Source organism: Suncus etruscus, chromosome 4, assembly GCF_024139225.1.
Source record: "Suncus etruscus isolate mSunEtr1 chromosome 4, mSunEtr1.pri.cur, whole genome shotgun sequence".
Lineage (NCBI taxonomy): Eukaryota > Metazoa > Chordata > Mammalia > Eulipotyphla > Soricidae > Suncus > Suncus etruscus.
This window is the reverse complement of record NC_064851.1, coordinates 77,760,058-77,772,501: the sequence shown is the minus strand read 5'-3', so window position 1 is coordinate 77,772,501 and position 12,444 is coordinate 77,760,058. Positions and strand designations below refer to the sequence as shown.

Here is a 12,444-nt window from a genome sequence, read left to right as displayed (position 1 = left end):
GAGTGGAGAGGAAAGAGGAGAGAGAGAAGAGAGAGAGGAAAGAGAAGAGGAGAGAAGAAAGGAGAGAGAAGAGGAGGAAAGAAGAGAGGAAAGAAGAGAGAAGAGGGAAAAAGGAGAGAAGAGAGAAGAGAGAGGAAAGAGGAGAGGAGAGAAAGAGGAGAGAGAGAAAAGAGGAGAGGCGAGGAAAGAAGAGAGAGGAGGGAGAGAGGACAGAAAGAGGAGAGGAGAGGAAGAGAAGAGAGGAGAGAAAGGAGAGAGAGTAAGAGAGAAAAGAGGCGAGAGGAGAGAGGAGAGGAGAGAGAAGAGAGAGAAGAGGAAAGAGAGGAGAGAAAGAGGAGAGAGGAGAGAAAGGAAGAGGAGGGAGAGGAGAGAGAGGAAAGAGGAGAGGAGAGAAAGAAGAGAAAGAGGAGAAAAAGGAAAGAGGAGGGAGAGGAGAGAGAGGAAAGAGGAGAGGAGAGAAAGAGGAGAGAGTGTAGGGAGGGAGGAGAGAGGAGAAAGAGGAGAGAAGAGAAAGAGGAGAGAGGAGAGAAAGGAGAGGAAAGAGGAGAGAAGAAAGAGAGGAGAGAAAGAGGAGAGGGAGAGTGGGAGAAAAGAGAGTGTAAGTATGAATAGGAGTGTGACTGCAAACGTGTGTGCTTGCTTACCCGCTCGCGCATGCGCGCAGGCTGCCGGCCCCGGCAGCCAATGAGGCGGTGCGGGGGCGTGGCACGCGCCGGGGGGGGGGGCGTGATCGTGACGTCAGCCCCTCGTGACTCGGCTCGCGGCCTGAGCCCGCGGAAGCCGGAAGCCGCTGGGCGGGCGGGGGCCACAGCGGGCGGGCGCCCTGGAGCGTCCCGGCGGCGGGTGGGCGAGCCCCGCGATGGGTCCGCAGCGGGCGGGCGCGTGGTGGCCGAAGTGGTCTCCGCTGGCGCTCGTGCTGCCGCTGCTGTGGTCCGGAGCCGGTGCTGGGCGCGCTCTCGGGGGCCGCAGCAGCGCGCTGTGGGCTGGCCGCGCCGCGCCGTGGGAAGCAGCGGCTCCTGGACGCCGAGGACCTGGCCGTGTCGCTGGGGCCGGGCGCGCCGGGGACGCTGCCGCCGGACCTGCCGGACCTGGACCCCGCGTGCCGGGAGCTGCTGCTGGACTTCGCCCGGAGCAGCGCCGAGCTGACGGGCTGTCTGGTGCGCAGCGCCCGGCCCGTGCGCATCTGCCAGGCGTGCTTCCCCCTCTTCCAGCAGGTCGTCGGCAAGATGGACAACATCAGCCGGGCCGTGGAGGTGGGTGGAGGACACGCGCCGCCCGGCCCTGGTCGGGACGGAGGAGGCTGGCTCAGGGCTCGAGGAGGTTGCAGCGTCCTCCGGGTCTGGAGTTTAGGCCAGCCCCAAAGGGAGCAGCTCTTTCCATTTTTGACAGGGGGTTCAGGTTCTGCTGCAGCTGTTGGACACCCTCCTGCGTTGCAGAGAGATTCCATTCGTTTTCCAGGGACTCCCTGGAAAACTCTGAATTCTTCCTTCCCTACTTACTCCTTATTTTCTTCCCCTCCTTAAACTGCACATCCTCCTCCTCCGGCCCTGCAGCAGCTTCTTCCAGTGTTCACCTGGATGGAGTTCCTTCCCAGGAAGAACCCCAACCCGTTCCTCAAGCCCCAGGGGTTTGTGCACTGGCGTTTGGAAGCGAGAGCTTGCTTTTGCATCCAGAGTATTTCAGACCAACCCCTTTTTCATCCTGTGACCCTGGGTTCATGATTTTCCGTCCCATCAGTTTCTTTTTCTATAAAAGGGAGAACAACCATTTCCTTATTTTTTTTAAATAATATCTATTTAAGCACCATGATTATAAACATATTTGTAGTTGTAACATGTTTGGAGTTGGGTTTCAGTTATAAAAAGAACACCCCCTTTCACCAGTGCAACTTTCTTACCACCAATGCCCCCATCTCTCTCCTCTCCCATGCTCTGCCTGTCCTCTAGACAGGCATTCTATTTCTCTCATTCACAACCATTGTCATGAGAGTTGTCAGTGTAGTTATTTCTCTAACTGCACTCACCAGTTTGTGGTAAGCTTCATATCATGAGCCCTCATCATGAGGGCTTCATATCCAGTTTCATATCCAGGGCTTCATATCTCATCTCTTTTGTCTCTGGGGATTATTACAATAATGTCTTTTATTTTTCTTAAATCTTACAGATAAGTGAGACTTGGTCTGTCTAGCTTTCTTCCCTCTGATTTATTTCACTCAACATAATAATTTCCATGTCCATCCATGTATAGGAACATTTCATGATTTCAATTTTCCTGACAGCTGCATAGTATTCCATTGTGTATATGTACCACAGTTCCTTTAGCCATTCACCTATTGTCAGACATCTGGGTTATTTACAGGATTCTGGCTATTGTAAATAGTGCTGCAATGATTATAGGTGTGCAGAAGGCATTTTTGTATTGTGTTTTTGTATTCCTAGGATATTTTCGTAGGAGTGGTATTGCTGGATCGTATTGGAGCTCAATTTCCAGTTTTTTGAGGAATCTCCATATTGTTTTACAGAAAGGCTAGATTACATGGCATTCGCACTGGCAGTGAATGAGAGTTTCTTTCTCCCCACATTCCCTCCAGCACTGATTGTTCTTGTTTTTTGTGATGTTCCAGTCTCTGTGGCATAAGAAGGTACCTCATTGTTATTTTGATTTGCATCTTCCAGATGGTTAGTGATGTGGAACATTTTTTCATGTGCCTTTTTGGCCATCTGTATTTCTTCTTTGTGGAAATGCCTGTTCATTTCTTCTCCCCATTTTTGGATGGTGGGAATGTAGACTTGTTTCAGCCTTATTGGAAAACAATATGACTATTTCTCAAAAAACTAGAAATTGAGGGGCCGGAGAGATAGCATGGAGGTAAGGTGTTTGCCTTTCATGCAGGAGGTCATCGGTTCGAATCCCGGCGTCCCATATGGTCCCCCGTGCCTGCCAGGAGCAATTTCTGAGCCTGGAGCCAGGAATAACCCCTGAGCACTGCCGGGTGTGACCCAAAAATCACAAAAAAAAAAACAACAAAAAACCTAGAAATTGAGTTCCCATATGATCTAGCAATGCCACACTCCTAGGGATATAATCTAGGAACCCCAAAACACCATGAAGAAAAGCCCTCTACATTCCTATGTTCGTTGCAGTACTATTTACAATAGCCAGAATCTGGAAAGAAGCCAAGTCCCCAGACAGATGAGTGACTATAGAAACTGTGGTATATCTACACAATGGAATACTATGCAACAGTTAGAAAAAAATGAAGTGATGAAATTTGTTCATACATGGATGGATATGGAGATTATTATGCTGAGTAAAATTAGATGAGGGCCAGGAGGAGCAGTCCATAGCAGGAAGCTTGCCACAAAGAGCAGTTAATGCAGTTAGGGTAGAGAAAGGATCACTATGACAACAATAATTGGAAATGATTACTCTGAACAAGAACTGGGTATTGAAAGGGGATTAAAGTGATATGCATGGTACCCTTTCATTAATAACAGTGCAAACCATAGTGTCATAAGGAGAGAGAGAGAGAGAGAGAGAGAGAGAGAGAGAGAGAGAGAGAGAGAGAGAAGTTAAATGCCTGTCCAAGGTGGGTGGGGGGTAGGGAGTAGGGGGGTGAAAGGGAAATGGGGACATTAGTGTGGGAAAATGCACTGATGAAGGGTAGTGTACATTCTATGATAGAAATTCAAATCATGAACAATTTTGTAACTGGTGTTTAAATAAAGAAATTATAAAGAACAAAACTGGCATGTGGTAGTAGCTTCCAGTGAACGGGAACTAGATTTGAGGATATGTCAATCAGCCCTTCCTGGTATTCTGTGAACTTTTTACTATATGGGAGGCCACACTCACTGGAGATCAGGGCTTATTGGTTCTGTGCTCAGGAATCATTTCTGGCCAGCTCTAAGGACTATCTGGGATACCGGGGTTAAAACCCTGGTTGGTTGTGTGCAGGACTAGTGCCTTCCCCACTGTACTATTGCTCTGTCCCATTTCCTCTCCCCCTTTATATTTGTGAGCCATACTTGGTGGAGCTCAGGTCTATATGAGACTATATGTGGGGCCTGGATTCAAACTTGGGTTGATTGAATGCAAGGGACGTGACTTACTCACTGTACCATCTCTTAGGTCCCCTGAAAGCTTTTTAATGGTCTTTATTTGTAGGAACTTCATAAGGGAGAGAACAGGAAAGAATTAGTGTTGTGGTTGGGGGAACTGCCTGAGAGAGGAAGCAAAGGCCCAGCATTATGTGGGGAACCGGATGTTCTCGTATGGAGAGGACAAGCAGTCTCATGAAGATGTGACTGGAATGACTTCACAAATCACAGTCGATTGGACAAAGTAGAAACTTATGTGTAGTTGAGTCTTGTTTTGGCTTCCTTTTATTTATTTATTTTTGGTAAATGGAGGGTGTATATTTGTCTTTGATTTTATTTTTGCAGAGATGGAGGGAACACACCCTGCATTGCTTAGGGCTTACTTCTAAGTTTTTGCTCAGAGATTCCTGGCAGCATTTAGGAAACATACTTGGTGCCAGAGATTGAACCTAGGTGGTCTGCATGCAAAGCAAATACTTTACTATCTCTGGCTTCCGTTAAATTGTTGATTATTTTGGAGTAGATACTATTTGACTGCGATATATTTTAAGATAATTTTCTGGGGCCGGAGAGATAGCATGGAGGTAAGGTGTTTGCCTTTCATGCAGAAGGACAGTGGTTTGAATCCCGGCATCCCATATGGTCCCCTGTGCCTGCCAGGGGCGATTTCTGAGCATAGAGCCAGAAGTAATCACTGAGCGCTGCTGGGTGTGACCCACCCACACCCCCACAAAAAAAAAAAGAAAAATTTTTTTTCTTTTTTCTTTTTTTTTTGTTTTTGGATTTGGGGTCACACCCGGCAGTGCTCAGGGGTTACTCCTGACTATGCTCAGAAATCGCTCCTGTCAGGCACAGGGGACCATATGGGATGCCAGGATTTGAACCACTGTCCTTCTGAATGTAAGGCAAATGTCCTACCTCCAGGCTATCTCTCTGGCCCCTAAGATAATTTCCTTTCTAATATTTTATTTACAAGCTTTTTGTGTATAGTGTCTATTTTTTCTGTTCTTGTCAGTTTTTGATTTCAAGGTTATTACTGTTTCATAATATGAGTTGGTGATCAGGGCTTATTCCTGGCGTGCTCAGGATGCCAGGGTTAATCAACCTGTTTTTCTCTAGGGGCTAGAGAAATGGCTCAATAAGCTAAAACATGCTTTGCATATGGGAAGCCTATGTTCAGTCCCTGAACTATATGGACCCACAAGCACCATAGATAATGATCAAACACTACTGCAGGTTGCCCCCAAACCAAGATATAAATCAATAAAGTTGGTGAGTCTAGAGATGAATCTCAGAACATTGCCCTTGCATGTCTGAGGGCCTGGATTTGAATGTGAGTGACATCCAATAAGAAAAAAACCCAGCTTGTGACTTTTACTCATTTTGTTATATTTTGTTAAATAATCTGTATTTCTTGGTCGTTTGAAAGTAAATTCATCACAAGAATAGTCATATTCTGGAATTTTTGTGTTCTGTAAGAGTTTTGTATTTTATAAGAAGACTAGGGCAGCTGACCTGGGTTCGATCTCCAGCATCCCTTATGGTTCTCTGAGCGTTTCCAGGAATAACCTGTTTTCACATAGACATTTTTTTTATGCTTAGCATCAAACATATTTGTATTTATTTATTACAATTGTGTACTCTACTTATACAAATACTATATTAAAAACAAATTTGTAAGGTTTCAGAGGCTGGTTTGTTGATACATCCATTAGCTGGCTTGTTTTTCTTTTCATTATCTTTATTAAACATGAATTACAAAGATATTGATAATTAAGTTTTAGATATACAGTGTATAAGCATAAATTCAACCACCATTTTCATATTTCCTCCACCAGTCTTTTGATTTTTGGTTTTGGTTTTGGGCCACACCTGGCGGCGCTCAAGAGTTACTCCAGGCTCTGTGCTCAGAAGTTGATCCTGGCAGATTCAGAGACCATATGGGATGCCAGAGTTCGAACCCAGGGAAGAAAAGAAAACTGGACCAGAAGACAAAATATTGAGAAATAAGTAAAGGAAATAACAGGGTCAAGGTATAATTATATAACCAAACTACATAGTCAACATTACTAAAAACATGAGATCCAAACAAAACTTCAAAATGTGTCTGTCAAAATGGCAGGCTGGTTTTGGTGGCGGACAGAAAGAATTAGATGGGTGGAGGGGCTGGAGCAATAGCACAGCAGTAGGGCATTTTCACATAGACTTTTATTTATTTACTTCATTTAAGGAGGAGGACTCAAGTGAGCTTAGGAGGTTTGGGGGCCCGATTAGTAATTTTTAGCCATCTGGGCCTTTAATTCAGCGCAGTGGCCTGAAGATGGGATGTTTGCTGCTCAGGCCTTACAGTACTTGGGTATATTTGGTGGTGTTTGGGGTCTCCAAGATTTTGCCCTTAACATTTGTGGGGACCATGTGATGTCAGGAATCAAATCCAGGTTGAATGCATACCAGGCAAGCGAGGCATACTATGTTAGTATGTACTAGTATATACTATCTATATATTCTCTGTACTATCTCCTGTTCCCATATTTTTGATTTTAATGCATTAAGGTAGTAGTTAAGTCTTTAGAATCACATGGTTACTATGCCTTTAAATGTCATCTGAAGGCAGTGCCAAGGAAATGGGAGGGGAGGAGAAGAACAGGTTTGAGAAGATGATTTAAGGGGACTCTTGCAGTGGTAGGAGAGATCGTGGTGATTTGGCACTTTGAGTCATTTTATTGGGAAAAATGGGTTGATTTCTGAGGTATTTAGGAGGTAGGCTAGTAGTTTGTTGAATGTAGGGTGAGGTGAAGGAAAGAAAATGATTTCTTGGGTTCTAATGATGAGCAGCTTAATTAAGTTCCTGTTAGTAAAAGTGGAAGGAGGAGGGAGCTGTTTTGACAGGTCAGAAGTTAGTTTTGAACCTGATTTATTTGCTGTGTGTGTATGGGGTGGTGGTGGTGGTGGTGGTGGTGGTGGTGGTGGTGGTGGTGGTGGTGGTGGTGGTGGTGATGGTTGGCATCAAACTCAGGTCTCACATGCAAGGTAAGTACCTGCTGAGCTACTTCCCAGCCCTCAGGTGTGGCATTTAGAACCATCACCTTTTGGGTTATTATTTTGGGATTATTTTTTACTTTCTTTGTATTTTCATGGTTGCCACCATTATTTGACAGTTTTATTTTTTTTTGTTTTTTTGTTTTTTTTTTTTTTTGGTTTTTGGGCTACACCTAGCAGCACTCAGGGGTTACGCCTGGCTATCTGCTCAGAAATAGCGCCTGGCAGGCACGGGGGACCCTATGGGACGCCAGGATTCGAACCAACCACCTTAGGACCTGGATAGGCTGCTTGTAAGGCAAACACCGCTGTGCTATCTCTCCAGCTCCTTTTTGACAGTTCTTGAACTATAGGCCTTTTCTGATTAGTCTCCTTGACTCCTCACATCCTGACCCAGACCTGTGTTCACTGCTTTTTATTTTCAGTCTCCACAAATTTGTGAAGGTTTTCCACTGTTCATGATCCTTGACACCCTTCACTACCTTGTGCTAACTTCTTCCTCTGAGGCCTCTACTTTCAGAGGCCATCCCCACTATAGCTAGCTGTGTCTGTTGGTTACTTCCCAGTACCAGATAATCATTTCCATGCTCACTGCTTGATTTTATTCTTCCATTTTAGGATTCTCCTCGCTTTCTCAGAATAGTGCTTAGTTTAAATCCCACTACTTTTATAAACTCTTAATTTACCCCTCCTACACTGATGTCTTCCTCAATTAAATTATTCCACATATTGAATCTCTATATTCTCTGAACTGTATTGATTTTTAAACAAAAAACTAGCCTTTTGCAATTTGAGTTACTGATCACATATACAATTTAGAGTGCTTAAAGTTGGTAGTAAGAAGGTTAGAAGTAGCCTATGTCATCTTCTATTACCAGGCACTGTGATAAATAATCAATTAAAAAATTTTTTTTAAATTGGGGCCAGAGAGATAGCATGGAGGTAAGGCATTTCCCTTGCATGCAGAAGGTCACTGGTTCGAATCCTGGCATCCTATATGGTCCCCCGAGCCTGCCAGGAGTGATTTCTGAGCATAGAGCCAGGAGTAACCCCTAAGTGCTGCCAGGTGTGACCTCCCCCCCAAAAAAACCCCAACATTTTTTAAAATTATCCCAACAACTATAAATTCATAATTATGAAATAGAATCTTATAAAGGTGACCTCAGCTCCCTGAGATTGCCAACTAGTGAGTGACCCAGGATTGTCTGAGACCTCAGGCCATAAGCTATTTAAGACATTGTAACTGGAGATTGAAGAGATACCGCCTTTCACCTTAAAAAACAAAAAACAAACAAAAAAAACAACCCAGTAAGTTCTAGCTTTGTTCTTAGCCAACATGTGATTTATCTCTGTATCCCAAGTGGTCCCCCATGCCAAGAGTGATCCTTGAGCGCTGAGCCAGAAGCCCTGAATATCATCAGATAAGGCTAAAACTAAACCAAACCAAACCCATAAAGAATATTTAAAGAAAAAAATTAAAGCTGTAAAAGTTGTCTTCATTGAAAAATAAGACTTAAAAAATAAAAGCTGTATTAGAAATTGTCTTTCTTGGATGAAAATGCTCTGAAAGCAAAAAGGGACTTTAAAATGTGTCATTTAATTCACTGTTTTTTGTTTTGTTTTGTTTTGTTTTGGCCACACCCGTTTGATGCTCAGGGGTTACTCCTGGCTAAGCGCTCAGAAATTGCCCCTGGCTTGGGGAGACCATATGGGATGTGGGGGATCGAACCACGGTTCTTCCTTGGCTGGTGCTTGCAAGGCAGACACCTTACCTCTAGCGCCACCTCTTCGGCCCTTAATTCACGTTTTAAATAGAATTATTTATGTAGGTACATAAATAAATGGTGTATCTTTTTTCTTCTCTTTTTTTTTTTTTGTTGTTGGGCCATACCTGGAATACCCAACATTCTGTTTTGCGCTCAGGAATCAATCCTGGTGGTGGTTGTGGGACCAAATGGAATATTAGGGATCAAATCCAGGTCAGCTGCATGCAATGCAAGTGTCCTACCCACTGTACTATTTCTCTGGCTCCTGTACTATTTCTCTGGCCTCTGCATTCTGTAGGTGCATCTTTTAATTAAGTAAAACTTAGCCATAATGAACTTCAGAAATATCTTGTTTGTTTGTTTGTTTGTTTTTTGGGTCCCACCAGCAGCACTCAGGGGTTATTCCTGGCTCAGAAATTGCTCCTGGCAGGCACGGGGTACCATATGGGATGCTGAGATTCGAACTACTGTCCTTCTGTATGCAAGGCAAACGCCTTACTTTCATGCTATCTCTCCGGCCCCTACTTCAGAAATATCTTAAAGCAAAGATTCTATCCTTCCCTCTATCTTCTCACACACCAACAGTTCTTCCAGTCTCTCTCATTATTTGTCATACTAGTTTCCTTTTCTCCATGTAAAGCAGGGGTCTCAAACTCAACTTACCTGGGGGCCGCAGGAGGCAAAGTCGGGGTGAGGCAGGGCCACATAAGGGATTTTACAATTTCTTACTAATGCGATTTTTATTGCGATTATTCGGTAAGCGAATAATAGTGAATACTGCGATAGTTGAAGGCTGGCCGCAGGCCACAATATGTTGTATGGAGGGCTGCAAACAGCCTGCGGGCCGCGAATTTGAGACCCCTGATGTAAAGGCTTCTAAGAGCTCCAGTTTGGGTGGCATATTTTATAGAATGTCTTAAATCCTTAAAAATCCCTATGTGGTTTTATTCTTGGTGTTGCTTGGGGACAAAGGGAGCTTGAACCCAGACCACCTACATGCAAAGTATATAGTTTAGTTCTTGGAGTCATCTCTCTGGCTCTCAAACTTCAAAATTTTTATTGTTGTACTCCTGACTTGATATTCTAGGGTCACTTGGTATTTAGCAATGTGGTGCTGCAGATGAAACCCACTAAGTGTGTACTTCAGGCCTTTGAGCATTCTCCTAGGTCATCCAGGATTCTTACATTATTTTGACAGGATGGAGATTGGGGGAGAATTGTTGGGGCACATCTAGTGCTTGGAGACTGTTCTTGGCTCAGGAATGACCCCTGCTGGTGCTCAGGGGATCATATGCCATGCTTGGCTGTGTTTGGCTATAAGCAGGAGGTTCAGCTGCTTTATCTTCCGTTTCTCTAGCTGCATCCAGGATTCTTATACTGCTTGGTAAATAGTAGGAGTTAAGTAAGTATAAGATTATAAACAGTAGGACTTAGTTGCTTGCTTCTGGTACAAAGGAAAGGAAATATATAAGGATCAAATAACCAGGAACTTGGATTTATTGTGAATTTATTGGTTGCGTAGTGTGACTTTTCATGATTAAAGATGGTGAAGGGGGGTGTACTTCTTATGACTGAAACTCAACTACAAACATGTTTGTAACCATGGTGCTTGAATAAAGATACTGTTATTAATATAAAAAGTAAAATTTAATGATCTACCAAAAATAAAAGTAATTTGTGTAAACTATATTCTTATATCTGGATACAAACTGAATATGTACCTTTTCTTGTAGATTCTAAGATTCTAAGATATTAAAATGACTTGGAAAATGAAATGTTTTATGATTTACCTTCCAGATTAAAATAGCTATAAACAATATATGTTGATTGTAGATAAATTTAGACAGTATAAGAAAGACAAGTATAAAAAGTTTGTATTTCCATTATTAACAAATAAGCACTATGTTGGCCAGAGTGTGGTGATAGTGATGGTGAGAGGGAGGGAAGGAGGGAGGGAGGGAAGGAGGGAGGGAGGGAGGGAGGGAGGAAGGAAGGAAGGAAGGAAGGAAGGAAGGAAGGAAGGAAGGAAGGAAGGAAGGAAGGAAGGAAGGAAGGAAGGAAGGAAATATTTTGGTGTATAGCTTTCTGTTTTTTTCTTATGGAGAGCAATTTGACATGCATAATACGTTGTGGGTCTAAGGAGTTCTACTGACAAAAAACAAGGAAAGATTTCATTTAAAAAAAAGGTAATATTTTCTTTCTTTGCAAGTGAGCCTGGTGCCAGTACATGTAAACTGCTAGTGTCTTATTACACATGACATCATTATCTGATTATATCCAGAGCAGGGGTCTCAAACTCGTGGCCTGCAGGCTGTTTCCGGCCCTCCATACAACATTTTGTGACCCTGCCCTAGAGGAATCTTTTTTTGTTTTGTTTTGTTTTAGTTGTTTGAGTCACACCCCCCAATGTTCAAGAATTACTGCTGACTTTGCACTCAAGGATCACCCCGACTTTGCCTCCTGCGGCCCCCCAGGTAAATTGAGTTTGAGACCCCTGGACTAGAGAAATATTAAATATACTAAAATTGAATTATTAATGAGGTTTTTAGCTTAAACATTTTTGAGTGGTCTCAAAATACTAAAACATCGTTTTATTTTGTTGTTACAGAATACTTCAGTGAGTCATAATTGTGACAGAAGTCTCTTAATGTCAGATAGAATGCAGATAGTTTTGATTTTGTCTGAGTTTTTCAATTCCACGTGGGAGAATGCAAATTGTGCAAGTAAGTAATACTTTAATTTTCATGGCTCAGTTATGATCTAGTCGTCCAGATGTCAGAATTTATTTTCCTTAATTGTAGAATCTTTGCAACTTGATGATATTTGTTTGCTTGCTTGCTTTTGGGGTCACACTCGATGGTGCTCAAGGGTTACTTTGAGCTCTGTGATCAGAAATCACTCCAGGTATGCTTGGGGACTATCTGGGATACTAGGGATTGAATTTGGGTCAGACATGTGTATGGCAAATGCCCTACCTACTGTGCTATTGCTCCAGCCCCTAGATGGTGTTTTTACCACTAAGTTCCATATGATAGTTAATTGGTGAGAATTTTGTGGGCAGATACTAAAAGGTAGAAATGTTTAGGTGTCATCAACAGGAGCTTTGTAGTCTGATGGGTCTGGGTTTAGTTCTAAGCTCTGCTACTTACCAGCTCTCAGACTTTGAGGACAAAATTTTGTTTGCATAACTTCACTTTCCTTATCTATAAAAATTGATGGTACCATAAATGATTGTTTTAAGGATTAAAGGCAGACACTTGACCTTGCATGTGGCTGTGGTTGATCCTAGTTCGGCTGCTCATTTAGCCAGTCAAAAGTGACCTTTGAGCACAGAGCCAGGAGTAAGCCTGAGGAACACAGTAGGTATACTGAAAAAAAAAAAGGATTAAATAAATTCAGTTGTATAGAGATTTCAGTTTAGCATGTAGCATCAATGTCCAAAAACTGTTAGCTGTTTACTAATAATCATGTTTATTATAATATATCAAATGACATTAGTAGGAGTAATAACATCTGTTCTGTCAGTTTCACAGATTTGT

At 43.0% G+C, this 12,444-nt stretch overlaps 1 protein-coding gene across 1 annotated transcript in view; it reads left to right on the top strand.

Annotated features, from left to right (window-relative positions):
• Nucleotides 1-654: 654 nt before the first annotated feature.
• OSTM1 (osteoclastogenesis associated transmembrane protein 1) overlaps nucleotides 655-12,444 on the top strand; it is a 41,796-nt gene continuing 30,006 nt past the window's right edge. The window contains exons 1-3 of the mRNA XM_049772603.1: nucleotides 655-897; nucleotides 939-1,253; nucleotides 11,514-11,628. Coding sequence (XP_049628560.1) covers nucleotides 655-897; nucleotides 939-1,253; nucleotides 11,514-11,628 — 673 coding nt within the window. The remainder of the gene's footprint in view (nucleotides 898-938; nucleotides 1,254-11,513; nucleotides 11,629-12,444) is intronic.